The 21,334-nt window shown below is 36.6% G+C and overlaps 1 protein-coding gene across 1 annotated transcript in view; it reads right to left on the bottom strand.

Moving 5' to 3' along the window:
• The window catches only part of LOC128243570 (leucine-rich repeat and coiled-coil domain-containing protein 1-like), a 183,808-nt gene that overhangs the window by 10,982 nt on the left and 151,492 nt on the right, over positions 1-21,334 (bottom strand). The window contains exons 19-23 of the mRNA XM_052961418.1: positions 19,793-19,867; positions 11,373-11,472; positions 8,999-9,087; positions 7,434-7,508; positions 2,230-2,343 (exon numbers count right to left, since the gene is read on the bottom strand). Coding sequence (XP_052817378.1) covers positions 2,230-2,343; positions 7,434-7,508; positions 8,999-9,087; positions 11,373-11,472; positions 19,793-19,867 — 453 coding nt within the window. The remainder of the gene's footprint in view (positions 1-2,229; positions 2,344-7,433; positions 7,509-8,998; positions 9,088-11,372; positions 11,473-19,792; positions 19,868-21,334) is intronic.

Below are 21,334 nucleotides of genomic sequence, written 5' to 3'. Positions count from 1 at the left end.
GACACTCACTTGCATTTTTTAAGGCAAACCTTTGTGTTTGCTTGGAAAAAGTATATAATGTATGGAAATCAATGGTTTAAGGTATAATGTAATTGTTTTAATGAATGATCATGTAATTGTACATTAAACTATATCATCATATATGTAACACTGACAGTACGTATTGAGGATGTCTGAACAGGCCAGTATTGGTCTGTGCAAAATATTTTGAAAACGTTCCTTTTGTCATCTGTGTTGAGGTCAATTTAATGTTCAACCCCCTCTTCTACATCGAAACAGTTTAAACAAACGGATTATTTCATTTTGACTTCTTTTTTTGGAACTGATTGATCATTGCCATCAGCTGTCGGTGATTTTAAAATCAACACGCGTAAAAAACCCTTATCTTTTTGCTTGTCATCATTAAACAGACTGTGTCTCGATACGATTATTGATAAATACCAACGCCTAAAATGGAAACGAAAGACCAGTCTACAAAAAAACATAGTAACAAGTACCTGCCACATAGTAACGAGTACCTGCCTGTGCACATAACATTAATCTTCGTCAGCAATTTCTGTGTGATTATTGGAAAACGAAAGAAAGCATTTTTAAAATACGTTTTATATCTACTGTAGAGGAATTAATCACCGATTATGTTCATACATGTATCTATTTCGTGGATTGCATATGATCTGCAAATTTTGAACTCGCAAATTTTTGTGAGTGTCTTTAAATTTAACTCTCATGTTTCAATTTTGGCTTGCTTTTTTGCGAGTGTACGAGTGCTTAATTGGAACCCTGGACCATGACCTTGACCTAATGACCTAAAACACTAAACATTATCTACTTGTCAAGGCCACCTAGCACTTAAGTTTCATGGCCCTAGGTCAAACTGTTATTGATTTATTGTGCAGTCAAGACAGACTTACAGACAATCTGACTGACTTTTGCAAGCCTATTTGCCCTTTTATTCCCTTTTGTTCAAAAAGAGACAAAATGAAATAACCTGGTAAGAGTTAAAATTCTGATTCCTCGTACAACCAATATTTTATACAAACAAGTATGCCATGAGTGACAGCCAAGGCCAACGCACATCTTTTCTTTTTTTATATTAAGGAGAACAAGCGGCATAACTGAAGAATTACTAGCACCAGAGTTATTGGCCTTACTTTATGTAAGGGTTATTGAATTTATATGAACAAATATGCATAAGTTCTGGACTTGAGTATTATTGTGCTCGTCAGGATTGTATTTAAGCTCTAGAAATGTTCACTTTATTTTCATCCAAATTCAATACCTTTTTATGACATATCAGCTTAAAGCAGTAAAAGTAATAAGTGTGATCTTGTCTGTCAAGGTTGGAACCTGGGTCTTTGGTCTCATGTGGTGGACATTTGTACCTAGTATTTACAATCTCCCACGCATGACAAAGTTACAGCCTGGACATAATAGAAAGCGTGCGGAAGGATGGTGTGTTTCCTAAATGCCACCTGGGGCATTAAAACTAGGCACTTGTAACCTTAAACAAGAGCCGTCGTAAGACAGCGCGCTCGACTACGCCGCTTTGACTTAGAATACAATAACAATGTAATAATACCAAGTTTGGTCTCTTTATGTCAAACCTAACTAAAATTATTATAGGTGACTTTGATGCTGCCCTCCCACCAGTCCGCCCAAACAATGATGCAAGTCATTCAAATAATTTGATTTCCCATTATGAAAATGTAGTTAAGAATATACAAATTTGCCTTTCAATTGTGTGAAGTATTAAGTCAACTGAATGAAGGGTATAGAAGTTATTAAACAATATCCCAACCTGCCCTAAAACTTTAACCTAAGTTCCATAGTCAATCAGGGGCCATAATTTGTATAAAAGATAATATGGAGTTATCTAACCTCATTATGTGATGGCTCTGATCATCTTGTGTGAAGTATTAAGTCAATTGAATGAATGGCATTGGAGTTTTAAGTGAAAATCCCAACTTGCCCTAAATCTTTAACCGGACGCAGAAGCTGGGGCGAGTAGTATAGCCCACCTATTCTTCGAATAGTCGAGCTAAAAAATGACCATCAATACAACAATTATGTGATAACAAAATGAAATGTTCTCATGTTTTTACATTATCAATGATATTACACACTGGACTGTACTGACCTTTGCTCTTTAGTTCGATACCTGATCCTCAAGGCTGTCAATTATTATAAACTTGTTTGCAATATTCACAATACAAGAAATATTTTCCACACCTGATTGTCCTGATTGTTGGTCCTTTCCTCAGCCAGTTGCTCCTCTAGGCTCTGCTGTATTTTGAGATTCTCCGCCCGACATTTCTTGATTTCAGTGTCACGCTCTTCCACGCCCTTTAGTATAAATGTAAAAGATAAAATAGCTTTTTGCCATGAAATTGTGCCACATTCTATTTTCTGTCAAAGCAAATACTGTGACAAGGTCCATGTACATGTTAAATTCAATGTCTTACGTGTATTGTTTTTATTATAGTATCTAAGCATTAGAAACACTGCATTGCGACGAAACCCGGTTTTCGATGATTGACTGAAGAATTTCAGCCTTCATTTTGAGATTCAGTTTCAACTGTTGTTCTATTTAAAGTAACAGTGACCTTGACCTTGACCCTAGGGGCCCAAAAAGTAAAGTCTTCCCATACACCAAGTTTGCTCGCAATGTGTCAACCATAAGTTATTCAGTTTTTTCTATTTTTTTAGTAAAAGTGACCTTGACCCTAATGGGGTCCAAAAAGCAATCCCAAGAATAGACTCCATACACTCTTCCTATATACCAAGTTTGATTGCAATATGTGAACCGTAGCCATTCAGTACCAACCGCCTTTCCCTTTTTTAGACACAGTGACTTTATCCTTGACCCTAGGGGCCCCAAACAAATCCATTGAAAGGTCTTCATACACTTTTCCTAAATACCAAGTTTGGTCAGAATATGTTGAACCTAACTTAAATTATTTGATACAAAAGAAAAAATTGAAACTGCCTGCCAAGGTTGTATTTGTATGATAAATACATTATGATCAGTAATGCTGCAAAGGTGCAGTTAAAGTGACACAATGTTTTTGTAGACAGTGACCATGACCTTCAATAGCATGGAACTAAAAAAATCCTAATCAAGCTCTCCAAATGTTCTTAATATAATCAGAGTGTCAATATGATGAAATAAACTGTAGTTATTTGCTTGAAACCAAATTTCTATATTAAGTAACAATGACCTTGACCACGAAAACCCTCAAAAGCAATCCCAAGCTAGCACTCCACATGTTCTTACTTAAAACACCAAGTTTGGTGTCCATATGAAAAATGCAACACTATATGCTGGAAACCCCTAGTTTGACGACAGTGCTTCCAATTGCCAACCCAACGGCACGCACCATTCTAATAAATTATACCCATTTTTATTACAAATTCAGGGCAATACGTGCATATAAACAAAAATGCTCAATGGGGTTAAATTACTCTCAAAGGCCCTTGTGGGAATTTCATGCCATATAAATGCAAAACCTGATTTGCCTCCTGAGGTATTGTGGTTTTGGCAGGGTTTTTCAGTAAATATTCAACATAGTTACAAAATTACACGAAGAACATAATTATAAAAATGTATTCTATTAAATCTTTTGATGAAATTGCCTAGTAAAATTTCTATATTAAGTAACAATGACCTTGACCACGAAAACCCTCAAAAGCAATCCCAAGCTAGCACTCCACATGTTCTTACTTAAAACACCAAGTTTGGTGTCCATATGAAAAATGCAACACTATATGCTGGAAACCCCTAGTTTGACGACAGTGCTTCCAATTGCCAACCCAACGGCACGCACCATTCTAATAAATTATACCCATTTTTATTACAAATTCAGGGCAATACGTGCATATAAACAAAAATGCTCAATGGGGTTAAATTACTCTCAAAGGCCCTTGTGGGAATTTCATGCCATATAAATGCAAAACCTGATTTGCCTCCTGAGGTATTGTGGTTTTGGCAGGGTTTTTCAGTAAATATTCAACATAGTTACAAAATTACACGAAGAACATAATTATAAAAATGTATTCTATTAAATCTTTTGATGAAATTGCCTAGTAAAATATTTCTATGCAGGAAGCTCCCCAAACACTCATTTTCTATCAAAAGGCATAAATTGGAATACAATGTGCTGGGTAAATTTAAGGAGAATGTTGTAGCATTATTACACACAAGTTGAACAAATTTCACGAATTTCATAACATGCAAAGATATGGGCAGGTTTGAGATGTATATTTCAATCAATGAAATAAAAAAAGTAAAAGACAGATTCACAAATATCAGTAGAAGAGGAAAGTTGCATGATAGCCTAAATATGGATCTTTAAATATTTTATAATGTCATTGCCATTTACTTATATACCATGTTTAATTTGAATTCCTTTAGAACATTTCAAGATAATGGCCTGAACATTTGCATCCAATATGGAAAATATCAGGTTAAGGGGAGATAACTTAATTAGTATGCAGGGTAGGATTATTGTTCTTGGGTACTGTACTTCCTCTTATTGCCATCGATCTGTATTTATAGTTTCATTTCAATCCCTTAAGAACTTTCCATTATAATTATGGCCCGGACAAGCACCCATTTTCAAAATATATCATGTTAAGGGGAGATAACTCAATAAATATGCAGGTTAGGATTTTTGTTGTGCCATTATCTCTCTCTCTCTATATATATATATAGTTTATTTCAATCCCATTAAAACTTTCCAAGATAAAATTATGGTCAGGACAATCAGTCATTTGCAAAGATATAGTGTCGTATGATTATTCTTGGGTACTGCATTTCCTCTCATCACCATATATCTGTATTTTAAGTTTCATTTTAATCCCATTAGTTCTTTAATGCCTTTAAATCTTTCCAAGATATGGCCCAGACAAACACCGATTATGAAAAAATGCGTAAGGGAAGATAAATAATATAAATATGCATGATAGGATTAAGGTTCTTGTGCACTGCACTTCCTCCCATCGCCACATTTATTCATATACCCGTACTAAGTTTTATTGCAATCTTTTGAAGTTATTCTCTCAGGGGTGTGACGGACGGACAAAGGGGTGACTAGATGCTTCTCCCTTTTGGGAGCTTAAAAACCTGCTGATGAGTTTAAATACAATGTTTACGAGTAATTTAACTATTTCTTTTCAAATTCAGCTCTTTGGTCTGCTTTGAGGTTTGTATTTGAGTATCAAAAATGAAGCACCTTTCAATAAACAATTAGTTACTAGAGCACTCCATTCAACAAAGGAATTTTAAAAACGTGTTTCTTATTAGACATCAAACATCTAAACACACATGAACAGCTAAGAACTGTCTTACAATAATTGAATGAGAGGACTTTATTAGGAATATTAGTTTCCTTAAAAAAGGTACTGGATGATGTGACTTAAGTGAAATTTTAAAGCAACTGTATTGAATATAAAAATTTCTATCATGAGTCATTTTTCTAGCACACCGGATAGGTATTTGCGGTGAAATCAGCCGTGCTGGAAAACTCCATCTGGCATACCCCCATGCCAGATGAGTCACGCGCTGTGACGTAATAATTTTAATTTCTTTTGTAATACACCTTATGTAATCATAATTATGAGATTTAAAAAGATGAGTTCCATTAACATTAACTTTACAAACATAAATTTTAAAAAACAAAACGAAATAGCCCTTAAAAGACGTGATGTCGAAGGAACTTATTGACGTATGCAGTGAATACAAATTACTGCGCGTCATGACATCAGTAAACATCATCGCACATGCTTTTTGGTGATATGTACAAAAATGCGCTTTTTATGCATTTTCTTCACCAAAAAATGTAATTTAATGTATGCTAGAAAAAATATCTATCATGTGTGTCCGTTCCGGATAGAAAAATCCGACCCTCGGGCAAGCTGCGTAGCAGGTAACTCAGCAAGCCTGACGTTACCTGGCAACGCAGGTGCCCTCGGGTCGGATTTTTCTATCCGGAAAGGGAACATATGATAGATATTATAAATAATGACTTTATTAATATGATATATGTATTTTTTCAACACAAAATATTGGATTTCTATTAAAAATATTGATTTTTTTAAATTGCAATATAAATGCGTTCAAAAAAATAACCCAGGGAAAATGTGCCCTTGTAGATAAGCATATTTACCCCAGGGGCATATATTGGTCATATAAATGGGGTATATAAGTCTTTTACATAAGAACTCGATCTAGTACATGACATCATTAAGTCTACTAGATTCTCACGGATGACACTGATTTAAGATAACTAGCCAATCAAAGTAATATTCCACGGAAACATTCGAGCTAATTTTCTATCACATTAAGTAAATCTAGCAATTAATCAGAAGAGGCATGAAATCATAGAACAGATTTGAAATAGACAATAGATCAGACAAACTTATCAATACGACAGCTTAACCTTGACTTAATCCTGGTTGTGAATCCATGTGGAGCTGAGTTGGTTTAGTCCTATTTGTCTCATTCTTTTTTATGAATCCTTTGATGTGCAAAAATAAAGCCATCTTTTTACATAATTTGCAGACAATAAACTAGAATACTTACACCTTATGTACAGTCTACCAAAGCATATAAAACTACTAAGTCATCCATTGGTGGGAAATCACCCTTGGTAGGAAAACCTAGAAGTTTCTTTATACTAAATGAGGTGATAAAACCATTGTGAACATCTTATCAATGAGTGAAGGTCGAAGTATTGCAACAGCACAAATTTAGGTTAAATACCTGATCTTATAGCAAGTGTCAGAAATAGAATTAGAAGTTGAACTGGTAAAGCAAATTAAGCCTGGAGTAATATTTCCAGCTGAACTATTTGATTCAGAACATTTCGCATTGCAATCAAGAGAGATAATTAGAAAAATATGTCATACTGCTCCAGTTTATTGTACGTTTTCTATACAAACTAATCTTACTTGATTGAGTTGACAGTTTCAAGCTGATATAAATCACATTTGACTCCATGCAGTACTGGTCCATTTGGAGAGGCTATCAGAAAGTGCCTCCAATAGGACAGCAATAAAAGGATGAGTATATTTCTACAGGCTTAATCCCAGTCAATTTGTAATTGACAAATAATTACTTAACTATATTGCATGAATGGCTACAAATTTGCTATCATTAAATGCTTAAAAATGCTTTAAAAAATCATATGCTGCAATGCAATACAGTATGCACATGCTACAAATTTTATATGGCTGCTTTTGTATTTTACTAAAAATCTGCTCTTAACCACATTGAGTAAATTTTATAAGCACTACCCAGGTGCAACTCAAAAACCAGAGAATGCTACAACATTTATGAATAGGTGTGTGTATATAAACAACTGTCTTGGTCATTATGAAAAGCTGCAAGCCAGCGTTTTATTCTAGAAACCAATCCTACACTGTACTTCACTTACCTCCTTCAATTTCCTAATTGTTTCAGTTTGGTCTTCAAGCATTTTCGTCTTGATCTTTAATCCGTCAGTCTCGCGCTATAAATAAACACCAATATTGCACATAAACCGAAGAGTTTGGGGTAAACAACGCAATCAAATGTTGACACTGATTTGTAGGTTAAGGAACAATATAAACTGGTCTGCACGCATTTTATATCCCTGACAAAACACTTGATTGCAATTGCATGGAAGAGGCTTTTTCCAGACGCAAAATACCTAATCAAATATCTTCTGACTTTAAAAGATGGAACTTTTTGATGGGAAGATCTGGGTGTGGCACTATGCCTGTCATTCTTTAAGGATATGCAGCCAACAACTTGCTTTTACCCAAACACAAAGCTTTTTTTTCACATGAGTAATTAGATGTACAGACAATCTTGTAATAATTACAACCAAACCATGCAGTTAGTTTTCGTTTTTTCGCTGGTTTGACTAGTAATTGCATGATAAATATATTTATATTCTTAAACATGAGTTGCCATTTGATACAAACATTTATAAAACTTGTTGTAGAAAAATTATAAAGCGAACCCATGGCTTAAAGGTCATAATGCACCAGTCAATTGTAACCCCCCCCCCCCCAGGTCTGGGGAATAGCGGGGACTTTGACTTTCAGTCCAGCCAAGCCCGGGCTAAATCTCCGCCCTCCGGGACGAACTGCTGGTAAAAACCCCGCCAAATGCCCCCACACCCCAGGGACCCTAGGTAAGGCCCATTCCCCGCTATACTTGGTGCATAGACAAAACCACCGCATTCACCCGGCACTGTGGGGCTAACTGGAAGGTAAAAACACAGCCCATTTCCCCGGCTATCTACGGTATACCCCCCGACCTGGGGGGGCCGTGGTTACAATTGATTGGTGCATAAGTAGTAAGTCTACAATGTGTTTATTTCTTTCTTTTTTTTTCTTTTTTTTAATGGCCCCTGTTTATACCAAGAATCTTTCATTCACATACAATCAATATATTAGTTATATCCTTATTTTTTCAGCAGAAAACTTATTTCTGTTTTTAGTAACAGTGACCATGACCCCATGTTATGCAAATGCAATCCCAAAGTATATCTTCATGTGAGCTTCCTACCTATCATGTTTTGTCACTCCAACCTAAAGTTAGTTTTTCAATTTCAAAACAGTGACCTTGACCCAACAAACCCCAAATACAACCTTAAGATACAGCTCCATGTAAGCTTGCTACATACCAAGTTTCATCTCTATATATGTCAATGTAAAGAGTTATTGAGGGTAAACCAATTTTCTATAATTAGAAACAGTGACCTTGACCCCACATATCCAAAATGCAATCTCAAGTTAAGGCTTTATTTGAGGTCTCTTCATACCAAGTTCCATTACTTAAAGTCAATCCTAACTAATGTAATTTGGCAGAAACCACCAGTTTGATGTAGGTTGCCAAACCTACCTGTCTGCCCAACAACATTCTAATTCTAATAACCGAGCTTTTGTTGAAAAACTGGATTGAAAATTTAATATGCACTTACACTTTAAGCTCAATAAGGGTTATACAGACCTCAAGTTGTTTCTTCAGCATGACAATTTCTGATTTCTGTGCCTCCAACTTTGCTTCCAGGCTGCCACGATCCTGGGCTAGAGACACTCCTGTATAATAGTACAGTGCTTTATGTGGTATACAAATTGATATCACCTTTTAATGCCTCTTGAGTTTGACTTTTCTGATGTGTCGCCTTTTGAATTCTTTAAAAAATCAAAGCAACTGTTATGTTTGAAACAAATGCTGAAATAAACAATACTGTAAATGTCCTATTTAATGTGCATACCCTTATGGATGCACCAAGCGTCTTTTCATGGGTCTGTTTACCAATTCTGTGACATGATTTCAAATGAATATCTAAACCTTAAATTCCAACAAATTTGATAAATTCCAATAAAAAACATTCTTACGGCAGCCATTTTAGGGCACCTTCTGACATTATGAAAAAACAGACCCTATTGTACACAAAGTCAATGACAGTTGCGATAAATTTGCCAAAAATGGTGTATTGATATAACTATATTGAAACCATGTATACAGTGGACCATTTTATTGATTTACACAGCGTAGCATGTTTACAGCTATGATGCAGTGGATACTGATCATTTCATGTTTTTGACTCCATTTCAGAGGATTTTAAAAAGTTGCTGAATAGAAAAAACAGGGTTCTCAAAAGACACTAGCCCTGCACGTTTCAGAGGACATATACTGTAAACCTCAATAATAACTACTTTAATATGCGTATTTTCTCCTCACAAAACAATGAATAAATTTGTGATTTTTAAGAAATTTGTTATTTTTCATGGAAAAATGGAGTTTGACAAGATTTATTAATTTAATATCAAATCATTTTTCTATGACATTAATGAAAATGCAAAAAAAAAAAAAATTAAATAGATCTATCTCTTGTGAATTTGTGAGGCTAAAAAAAAGCATTTATAAACCTACCCCTTTTCAAGGAAAAACATATTTATTAATAAATAAAATTATTATCAGAGGTCATTCATGGTAACAAGTACTGCTTCCAAAAATCAGAACTCGGACAATATTATAAGCCACGATAAATAAATAAGAGAAACTTGTTTACAGTCTATAATGCACAAAAAAAAATCTGTCGGATATTAATATGGTCTGTATGAGAAGGCTTCAATTGTCACAATCTATAAGGAATTTGAGATGGACATGATCTTTTGTTCTCATATCTTTCAAAAGGCAATGACATTTTAGAACTTGCTAAATAGAACAGGTTCACTTTTCTACACTCTCGGAGACGAAATCAAAGACAAAACCCAAACACACTTATTGTAAGGATTTTATTTTTTATATTGTCAATTATAAACCAGACAATTTGATTAATCAACCAATTTTTTTACAAAACATCATAACCTAGGTTTTCACAATTTTCTCCATGCTCTTCGTGTCTCAATAACTATTGCTCCTTGCAATGGAAACTCAAACTACACTTTTAGGATTTTTTTTTTTCATTTCATTGTTATTTAGTTGCCATTGTTGGTTTCTGTGCGAGTTCTTGGTCCCAAAACATTGTCCCTACCCTTAAATTTAAACCCTTCTGACAATGTAAAGTAATTTTACAAAACTGTTGCCCTGGTTACCTTGGTGCTCTAGTTCTTGCTCCCAAAATGTTGTCCCTACTCTTAATTTTAAACCCTCCTTACAATGTAAAGTAATTTTACAAAACTGTTGCCCTGGTTACCTTGGTGCATTAGTTCTTGCTCCCAAAGTGTTGTCCCTACTCTTAAACCCCCCTGACCATGTAGGCAATTTCACAAAACTGTTACCATGGTAACCTTGGTGCGCTAATTTTTGTCCCAACTCTTAAACCCTCCTGTGACCATGGTGCGCTAGTTGTAACTCCCAAAATGTTGTCCCTACTCTTAAACCCTTCTGACTATGTAAAGTAATTTTACAAAACTGTCGCCATGGTTACCTTGGTGCACTAGTTCTTTGTCTCAAAATGTTGTCCCTACTCTTAAAACCTCCTAACCATGTAAAGTAATTTTACAAAATTATTGCCTAGGTGTTACCTTGGTGCGCTAGTTCTTGCTCCCAAAATGTCTTCCCTCCTTTTAAACCTTCCTGACCATGTAAAGAAATTTACAAAGCTGTTGCCATGGTTACCTTGGTGGGCTAGTACTTGGTCCCAAAATGTTATCCATTCTCTTAAAGCCTCCTGACCATGTAATGTTACAAAACTGTTGCCCTGGTAACCTTGGTTCGCTAGTTTTTGCTCCCAAAATGTTATCCCTACTTTTAAACTGAGGGGTGAAAGCGAAAAGGTTCTATCTGCTTCTTTATTTAATGTCACTTAGAACCTTTTCGCATTCACCCCTCGAAACCCTCCTTTATTTTACAAAATTGTCGCCATGGTTACCTTGGTGCGCTAGTTCTTGCTCCCACAATTTTCTCTCTGCTCTTAACCCCTCAATAACTGACTCTTGACCATGGACCTGTGACTTCAGCTTGATGTTATCCTGCAATACAGATTGTTTTGATTGATTAACCTAAAATAATTATATCTGAACTTAAAAAACACATCTATGATAATAATCAGATTGAAGTTGGGTTCACAATGCCTACAAATTATAACAGTTGGGTTTACCATGTTAACTTATCATAGTTGGGTTCACCATGCCTACTTATTATAGTTAGGTTCACCATGCCTACTAATCATTATTGGGTTCACCATCTGTTCTTATGATGCTTTCTTATAATAATTGGGTATACCATTCTAACTTAACATAGTTGGTTCATGATGCCTGCTTATAATAGTTGGGTTTACCATGTTAACTTATCATAGTTGGAACATGATGCGTTCTTATAATAATTGGGTATACCATTCTAACTTAACATAGTTGGTTCATGATGCCTGCTTATAATAGTTGGGTTTACCATGTTATCATAGTTTGTTCATGATGCCTTCTTATAATAGTTGTGTTTACCATGTTAACTTATCATAGTTGGTTCATGATGCCTTCTTATAAAAGTTGGGTTTACCATTCTAACTTATCATAGTTGGTTCATGATGCCTTCTTATAAAAGTTGGGTTTACCATTCTAACTTATCATAGTTGGTTCATGATGCCTTCTTATAAAAGTTGGGTTTACCATTCTAACTTATCATAGTTGGTTCATGATGCCTTCTTATAAAAGTTGGGTTTACCATGTTAACTTATCATAGTTGGTTCATGATGCCTTCTTATAAAAGTTGGGTTTACCATTCTAACTTATCATAGTTGGTTCATGATGCCTTCTTATAATAGTTGTGTTTACCATGTTAACTTATAGTTGGTTCATGATGCCTTTTTAAAATAGTTGGGTTAACCATGTTAACTTATCATAGTTGGAACATGATGCGTTCTTATAATAAATGGGTATACCATTCTAACTTAACATAGTTGGTTCATGATGCCTGCTTATAATAGTTGGGTTTACCATGTTATCATAGTTTGTTCATGATGCCTTCTTATAAAAGCTGGGTTTACCATGCTACCTTAATTTTATAATTGGTTCATGATGCCTTATTATAATAGTTGGGTTAACCATGCCTACTAAAAATACTTGGGTTCAAAATGCCTTCTAATTGTAGTTGGGTTCACCATGCCTACTTATCATAATTTTGTTTACCATGTCTACTAATCATTGCTGGGTTCATCATGCTTAAAATAATTGTTGGGTTCACATGATGCTTACTTAACATAGTTGTGTTCAACATGCCTACTTATCATTGTTGAGTTAAAAATTCTGACTAATTATCGTTGGGCTTACCATGCCTATTAATCCTAGTTGGGTTCACCATGCCTTCTAATTGTAGTTGGGTTCACCATGCCTACTTATTACATTTGTTTTTTAAAAAAAACCTACTTATCATTGTTGGGTTCACCATGCCTTCTAATCATTGTTGGGTTCACCATGCCTACTTATCATTGTTGGGTTCACTTTGCCTACTTATCATTGTTGGGTTCACCATGCCTACTTATCATTGTTGGGTTCACCATGCCTACTTATCATTGTTGGGTTCACCATGCCTACTTATCATTGTTGGGTTCACCATGCCTACTGATCATTGTTGGGTTCACCATCTCTTCTTATCATTGTTGGGTTCACCATGCCTACTTATCATAGTTGGGTTCACCATCCCTTCTAATGATAGTTGGGTTCACCATGCCTACTCATCATTGTTGGCTTCGCCATCCCTTTTAATCATTGTTGGGTTCACCATGCCTACTTATCATTGTTGGGTTCACCATCCCTTCTAATGATTGTTGGGTTCACCATGCCTACTTATCATTGTTGGGTTCACCATCCCTTCTAATCATTGTTGGGTTCACCATGCCTACTTATCATTGTTGGGTTCACCATGCCTACTTATCATTGTTGGGTTCACCATGCCTACTTATCATTGTTGGGTTCACCATCTCTTCTTATCTTTTTGGGGTTCACCATGCCTACTTATCATTGTTGGGTTCACCATGCCTACTTATCATTGTTGGGTTCACCATGCCTACTGATCATTGTTGGGTTCACCATGCCTACTGATCATTGTTGGGTTCACCATGCCTACTTATCATTGTTGGGTTCACCATGCCTACTTATCATTGTTGGGTTCACCATGCCTACTTATCATAGTTGGGTTCACCATGCCTACTGATCATTGTTGGGTTCACCATCTCTTCTTATCATTGTTGGGTTCACTATGCCTATTTATCATAGTTGGGTTCACCATCCCTTTTAATCATTGTTGGGTTCACCATGCCTACTCATCATTGTTGGGTTTACCATCCCTTCTAATCATTGTTGGGTTCACCATGCCTACTTATCATTGTTGTGTTCACCATGCCTACTTATCATTGTTGGGTTCACCATGCCTACTTATCATTGTTAGGTTCACCATCTCTTTTTATCTTTTTAGGGTTCACCATGCCTACTTATCATTGTTAGGTTCACTGCCTACTTAATATTGTTGGGTTCACCATCCCTTCTAATCATTGTTGGGTTCACCATGCCTACTTATCATTGTTGGGTTCACCATCCCTTCTAATCATTGTTGGGTTCACCATGCCTACTTATCATTGTTGGGTTCACCATCCCTTCTAATCATTGTTGGGTTCACCATGCCTACTTATCATTGTTGGGTTCACCATCTCTTCTTATCTTTTTGGGGTTCACTATGCCTATTTATCATTGTTGGGTTCACCATGCCTACTGATCATTGTTGGGTTCACCATGCCTACTTATCATTGTTGGGTTCACCATCCCTTCTTATCATTGTTGGGTTCACCATGCCTACTTATCATTGTTGGGTTCACCATCTCTTCTTATCATTTTTGGGTTCACCATGCCTACTTATCATTGTTGGGTTCACTTTGCCTACTTATCATTGTTGGGTTCACCATGCCTACTTATCATAGTTAGGTTCACCATGCCTACTAATCATTGTTGGGTTCACCATGCATACTTATCATTGTTGGGTTCACCATGCCTACTTATCACTGTTGGTTTCACCATGCATACTTATCATAGTTGGGTTCACCATGCCTACTGATCATTGTTGGGTTCACCATCTCTTCTTATCATTGCTGGGTTCACCATGCCTACTTATCATAGTTGGGTTCACCATCCATTTTAATCATTGTTGGGTTCACCATGCCTACTCATCATTGTTGGGTTCACCATCCCTTCTAATCATTGTTGGGTTCACCATGCCTACTTATCATTGTTGGGTTCACCATCCCTTCTAATCATTGTTGGGTTCACCATGCCTACTTATCATTGTTGGGTTCACCATGCCTACTTATCATTGTTGGGTTCACCATCCCTTCTAATCATTGTTGGGTTCACCATGTCTACTTATCATTGTTGGGTTCACCATCTCTTCTTATCATTTTTGGGTTCACCATGCCTACTTATCATTGTTGGGTTCACTTTGCCTACTTATCATTGTTGGGTTCACCATCCCTTCTAATCATTGTTGGGTTCACCATGCCTACTTATCATTGTTGGGTTCACCATCCCTTCTAATCATTGTTGGGTTCACCATGCCTACTTATCATTGTTGGGTTCACCATCCCTTCTAATCATTGTTGGGTTCACCATGCCTACTTATCATTGTTGGGTTCACCATCTCTTCTTATCTTTTTGGGGTTCACCATGCCTACTTATCATTGTTGGGTTCACCATGCCTACTTATCATTGTTGGGTTCACCATCCCTTCTAATCATTGTTGGGTTCACCATGCCTACTTATCATTGTTGGGTTCACCATCCCTTCTAATCATTGTTGGGTTCACCATGCCTACTTATCATTGTTGGGTTCACCATGCCTACTTATCATTGTTGGGTTCACCATGCCTACTTATCATTGTTGGGTTCACCATCTTTTCTTATCTTTTTGGGGGTCACCATGCCTACTTATCATTGTTAGGTTCACTGCCTACTTATCATTGTTGGGTTCACCATGCCTTCTTATAATTGTTGGGTTCACCATGCCTTCTAATCATTGTTGGGTTCACCATGCCTACTTATCATTGTTGGGTTTACCATGCCTACTTATCATTGTTGGGTTCACCATCTCTTCTTATCATTGTTGGGTTCACCATGCCTACTTATCATTGTTGGGTTCACCATGACAACTTATTATAATTTGGTTCACCAAACCATCTAATCATTGTTGGGTTCACCATACCTACTGATCATTGTTGGGTTCACCATGCCTCCTGAACATTGTTGGGCTCACTATGCCTACTTATCATTGTTGGGTTCACCATGCCTCCTGAACATTGTCGGGTTCACCATGCCTCCTGATTATTGTTGGGTTCACTATGCCTACTTATCATTGTTGGGTTCACCATGCCTCCTGAACATTGTCGGGTTCACCATGCCTACTGATTATTGTTGGGTTCACCATCTCTTCTTATCATTGTTGGGTTCACCATGCCTACTGATCATTGTTGGGTTCACCATGCCTACTTATCATTGTTGGGTTCACCATGCCTCCTGATTATTGTTGGGTTCACCATGCCTCCTGAACATTGTCGGGTTCACCATGCCTCCTGAACATTGTCGGGTTCACCATGCCTACTGATTATTGTTGGGTTCACCATGCCTACTTATCATTGTTGGATTCACCATGCCTACTGATCATTGTTGGGTTCACCATGCCTACTGATCATTGTTGGGTTCACCATGCCTACTTATCATTGTTGGGTTCACCATGCCTACTTATCATTGTTGGGTTCACCATGCCTACTTATCATTGTTGGGTTCACCATGCCTACTTATCATTGTTGGGTTCACCATCTCTTCTTATCATTGTTGGGTTCACCATGCCTACTTATCATTGTTGGGTTCACCATGCCTACTTATCATTGTTGGGTTCACCATGCCTACTTATCATTGTTGGGTTCACCATGCCTACTTATCATAGTTGGGTTCACCATGCCTACTTATCATTGTTGGGTTCACCATGCCTACTTATCATTGTTGGGTTCACCATGCCTACTTATCATTGTTGGGTTCACCATGCCTACTTATCATTGTTGGGTTCACCATGCCTACTTATCATTGTTGGGTTCACCATGCCTACTTATCATAGTTGGGTTCACCATGCCTACTTATCATAGTTGGGTTCACCATGCCTAATTATCATTGCCTTCATGATTGGTTATAGTCATGTTAACAGAATGAAATGAAGCCTGTTATTTTTTTTCTAACAGACTTTCCATGACTATTGGTGGTTCTTAGTAGATTCTGGTCAATTATGTCAAGAAAATATAAAATGCAGAAACATTGAAGGCCCCACAATCTGTCAATGTAGGGGTCAATTGAGTGCAAAAAACAACATGGCAAATTGCTAGTCACCTTGGCCAAGTTTGTTGCTAATTGACAAGTTTGTGTGGTGAATGGTAACAGTAAACTGTCACTTTATTTCAGCTTCTTTCAGAAGGAGACCAATTTAAATGCTTCCGGATCTAAGTAAATTCCACTGTGACATTATATCCTCTATGAATTCTTTTTTATTCCGGAAGAATGTTTGTCTAATAACGTTCTGTACTGCCTGTACTTCCTGTTATTTTGACAATCCTGTGGTGGTTAGTTTTTTTTTTATCAAGCCTCAATATCTGTGAAATACAATTACTCTGAAGCTCATTAAAACCAATGGTCTACATACCGGGTAAAAGGTTGGTGCAATTCAGTTCAGACATGATCAGACTTTGTTGAAATTAGTGTTCATAGTAATGTAAATTTAATTGATCCAATCATGAAGCACAGCTCATTTGAGATGTTTTGAAGTTTTTATCATAAACAAGTGTGACAATTTAAAATAGGTTTGCATGCTCCCCCTAAGAAGAAGTTTTGTATTCCCCCAAAGAAATAGGGCTGTATTCTCCCCACAAGAAGCAGCTTTGTATGTATCTCCTCTCCCCAAAGAAGTAGGTTTATATGCTCCCCCGCAAAAGAAGTTTATTTGCTCCCCCAAGTTAGTTTGTATGCTCCCCACAAGAAGCAGTTTTGTATGATCTTCACAAGAAGTAGTTTTGTATGCTCCCCACAAGAAGCAGTTTTGTATGATCTCCACAAGAAGTAGTTTTGCATGATCTTCACAAGAAGTAGTTTTGTTTGATCTCCACAAGAAGTGGTTTTATTTATCTCCACAAGAAGTAGTTTTGTATGATCTCCACAGAAATAGTTTTGTACGGACCCACAAGAAGTAGTTTTGTAAGGCTCCACAAGACATAGTTTTGTACGAACCCACAAGAAGTAGTTTTTATGGACCCACAAGAAGTAGTTTTGTACGGACTCACAAGAAGTAGTTTTGTACAGACTCACAAGACATAGTTTTGTACGGACCCACAAGAAGTAGTTTTGTATGATTTCCACAAGAAGTAAATTTGTACAGACCCACAAGAAATAAATTTGTACAGACCCACAAGAAGTAGTTTTGTATGATTTCCACAAGAAGTAAATTTGTACGGACCCACAAGAAGTAAATTTGTACAGACCCACAAAAAAAAGTTTAGTAGGGACCCACAAGAAATAGTTTTGTGGGGACCCACAAGAAATAGTTTTGTACGGACCCACAAGAAGTAGTTTTGTACAGACCAGCAAGAAATTAGTGTTGTATGGCAAGAAATAGTTTTGTACAGACCGACAAGAAATAGTTTTGTACAGACCCACAAGAAATAGTTTGTATTAACCCACAAGAAGTACCGTAAATGACTGGGTATAAGACGATAGGGGGTATTAGACGCAGGCAAAAAATCTGAGAAAAAACTTTTAATCTATGTTTTGGGTTAAAGGACGCATAGAAAAATGTCAAAATCATCTGCCAATCTTGGCCACCATGTTTGTTGACAGTGACGAAAAAAAAAAGGTTTGTGAAAATGGTGATGGTTATCTTTAAAACCATACAATGATAATGCAAAATATGTTTCATTTTTATTCGTTTCATGTTAGGATAGGCACTGAAAAGTACTAAGTGTGACAATTTGTTCCTGGATTGCACTGAAAAGTACCTTTTATGACTATTTGTAAGATTTCTTTCTGACAGTGTATCGTAAACAATAAACTGTTGAGAATGAAGTGAAGTTAGACAAAAACCTTTTATTGTACAGGTTTGTTCCCAAATCGTCAACACCTACAGAAAAGAATAAAGAACGTTGAAAAGTGCGAAAAAACAAGACCAATATCGCATCAGTTTGTAGTATTGGTATGTTAAACAGGTCTGAAGGCAGTGCAAATTTTTCACACCTTATCGTACAACTGATGAAAAATATTTGACAGTACCCAACTCTGCTTTTTTTATATGCATGTTTAATAATTGTTTTATTCAAAATAATATTGAATAATATTAAATAATTTTAATCGTACAATATTTTTTTTCAAATTATAAATTTCTTACAATATACCGTATCCCGATCTTCAACTGCCGTTTTAACCCGTATATACTCGATCGATATGACGCGAGTAACATCCCTTTCTACATAAATCAAAACAAACACTCGGCCTAAAATCGACCTCAGAAAAAAAGTTCAAAAGCTTGTTACTGGTTATTAGACGCAGGCATTTTTTTTACATTGAAATCTGAGAGAAAAAAGTGCGTCTAATACCCAGTCATTTACGGTAGTTTTGTATGATCCACACAAGAATTAGTTTTGTATGATCTTCACAAGAAGAAGTTTTGTATGATCTCAAGAAATAGTTTTGTACAAAACCACAAGAAATAGTTTTGTGTGGACCCACAAGAAGTAGTTTTGTACAGACCCAAAAGAAGTAAATTTGTACAGACCCACAAGAAATAGTTTTGAACGGAGTACACACAAGTAGTAGTTTTGCATGATCTCCACAAGAAGTAGTTTAATATTTGCATGACCTTCACAAGAAGTAGTTTTTATGATCTTCACAAGAAGTAGTTTTGTCTGACCACCACACAAGAAGTAGTTTTTATGATCTCCACAAGAAGTAGTTTTGTATGATCCCCATAGGAAGGAGTTTTATCTGATCACCACACAAGAAAAATAGTTTTGTACCAAGGAGTAGGTGGGTATGCTCTCCACAAGAAGTTCTGGTTTGTATGCTCCCCCAACAAAATTAAGAAAATTAAAAACTATATCATTGACCTATTTCACTTTTCCTGTACGTTATAAGGAAAAAAATAGAATGAAATAAGATGGTTCTTACATTTTCAATATGAATAATAAAATCGGAAAATGAAAAGACAGAATATTTAAACATTGTCCATGTACCAATTTGCTACAATAGTTTGTCGAATATGGTACCCTTTCAAGGTTTGTTACCTGTTTGAGGAGCTCGAGCTGGACCATTCTTTTCCGGGCCTCTTCCACATGGGCCTCAAGAACATTGACTCGCTCCTGAAATATATATTTATATATACATGTAGGCTGATATAATACAATTATACGCTATATTTCATTGTATTTTATCATATGAAGCTATTTTTGCTTTTAAATACCATCTGACCCATGCTTTGTCTAATGCAAACAATTGGTTTTGATGAACATATATATAATTTGTTGGGTTAATTCCAGAAGGTACCATTAGTTATTTAAATAAAGTCAGTTTTTTTGTGGCATTAGCCCTAGGAATTACCATTGCTGAATACAAAGAGTAAGAGATGTAACAGGTAGCTTATTCATTATACAGAGGGGTCAAATGACAACAGTTGAGGTTAAGTTACATAAGGGTAGGTCAAATAACAACAAGGGAGGTCAAATAACAACTGTAAAGGTCAAATAACAGCAAGGGAGGTCAAATTACAACAAGGGAGGTCAAATAACAACAAGGGAGGTCAAATGACAACAGTGGAGGACTAATGACAACAGTGGAGGTCAAATAACAACAGTGGAGGTCTAATCACAACAAGGGAGGTCAAATGACAACAAGGGAGGTCAAATGGCAACAGTGGAGGTCAAATGACAACAGTGGAGGTCAAATGACAACAGTGGAGGTCAAATGACAACAGTGGAGGTCAAATGACAACAGTGGAGGTCAAATAACAACAGTGGAGGTCTAATCACAACAAGTGAGGTCAAATTACAACAGTGGAGGTCAAATGACGACAGTGGAGGACTTATGACAACAGTGGAGGCCAATGACAACAGTGGAGGTTAAATGACAACAGTGGAGGTCAAATGAAAACAGTGGAGGTCTATTAACAACAGTGGAGGTCAAAAGACAAGAGTGGAGGTCAAACTACAACAGTGGAGGTGTAATGACAACAGTGGAGGTCAAATGACAACAGTGGAGGTGTAATGACAACAGTGAATGTCAAATAACATCAGGGGAGGTCAAATAACAACAGTGGAGGTCAATTAACAACAGTGAAGGTCAAATAACAACAGGGGAGATCAAATGACAACAGGGGAGATCAAATGACAACAGTGGAGGTCAAATGACAACAATGGATGTGTAACGACAACAGTGGAGTTCAAATGACAACAGTGGAGGTCTAATGACTACAGTTGAGGCCAAATGACAACAGTGGAGGCCAATGACAACAGTGGAGGTCAAATGACAACAATGGAGGTCAAAAGACTACATTGGAGGTCTAATAACAACAGTGGAGGTCAAAAGACAAGAGTGGAGGTCAAAAGACAAGAGTGGAGGTCAAAAGACAAGAGTGGAGTCAAAAGACAAGAGTGGAGGTCAAATGACAACAGTGGAGGTCAAATGACAAACAGTGGAGATCAAATGACAACAGTGGAGGTTCAATGACAAAAGTTGAGGTCAAATGAAAACAGTGGAGGTCAAATGACATGAGTGGAGGTCAAATGACAACAGTGGAGGTCAAATGACAACAGTGGAGGTCAAATGATAAC

The sequence above is a fragment of the Mya arenaria genome, chromosome 8 (assembly GCF_026914265.1).
Source record: "Mya arenaria isolate MELC-2E11 chromosome 8, ASM2691426v1".
NCBI lineage: Eukaryota > Metazoa > Mollusca > Bivalvia > Myida > Myidae > Mya > Mya arenaria.
Note: the sequence above shows the minus strand (reverse complement) of the source record. Positions and strands in the feature narration are given on the sequence as shown.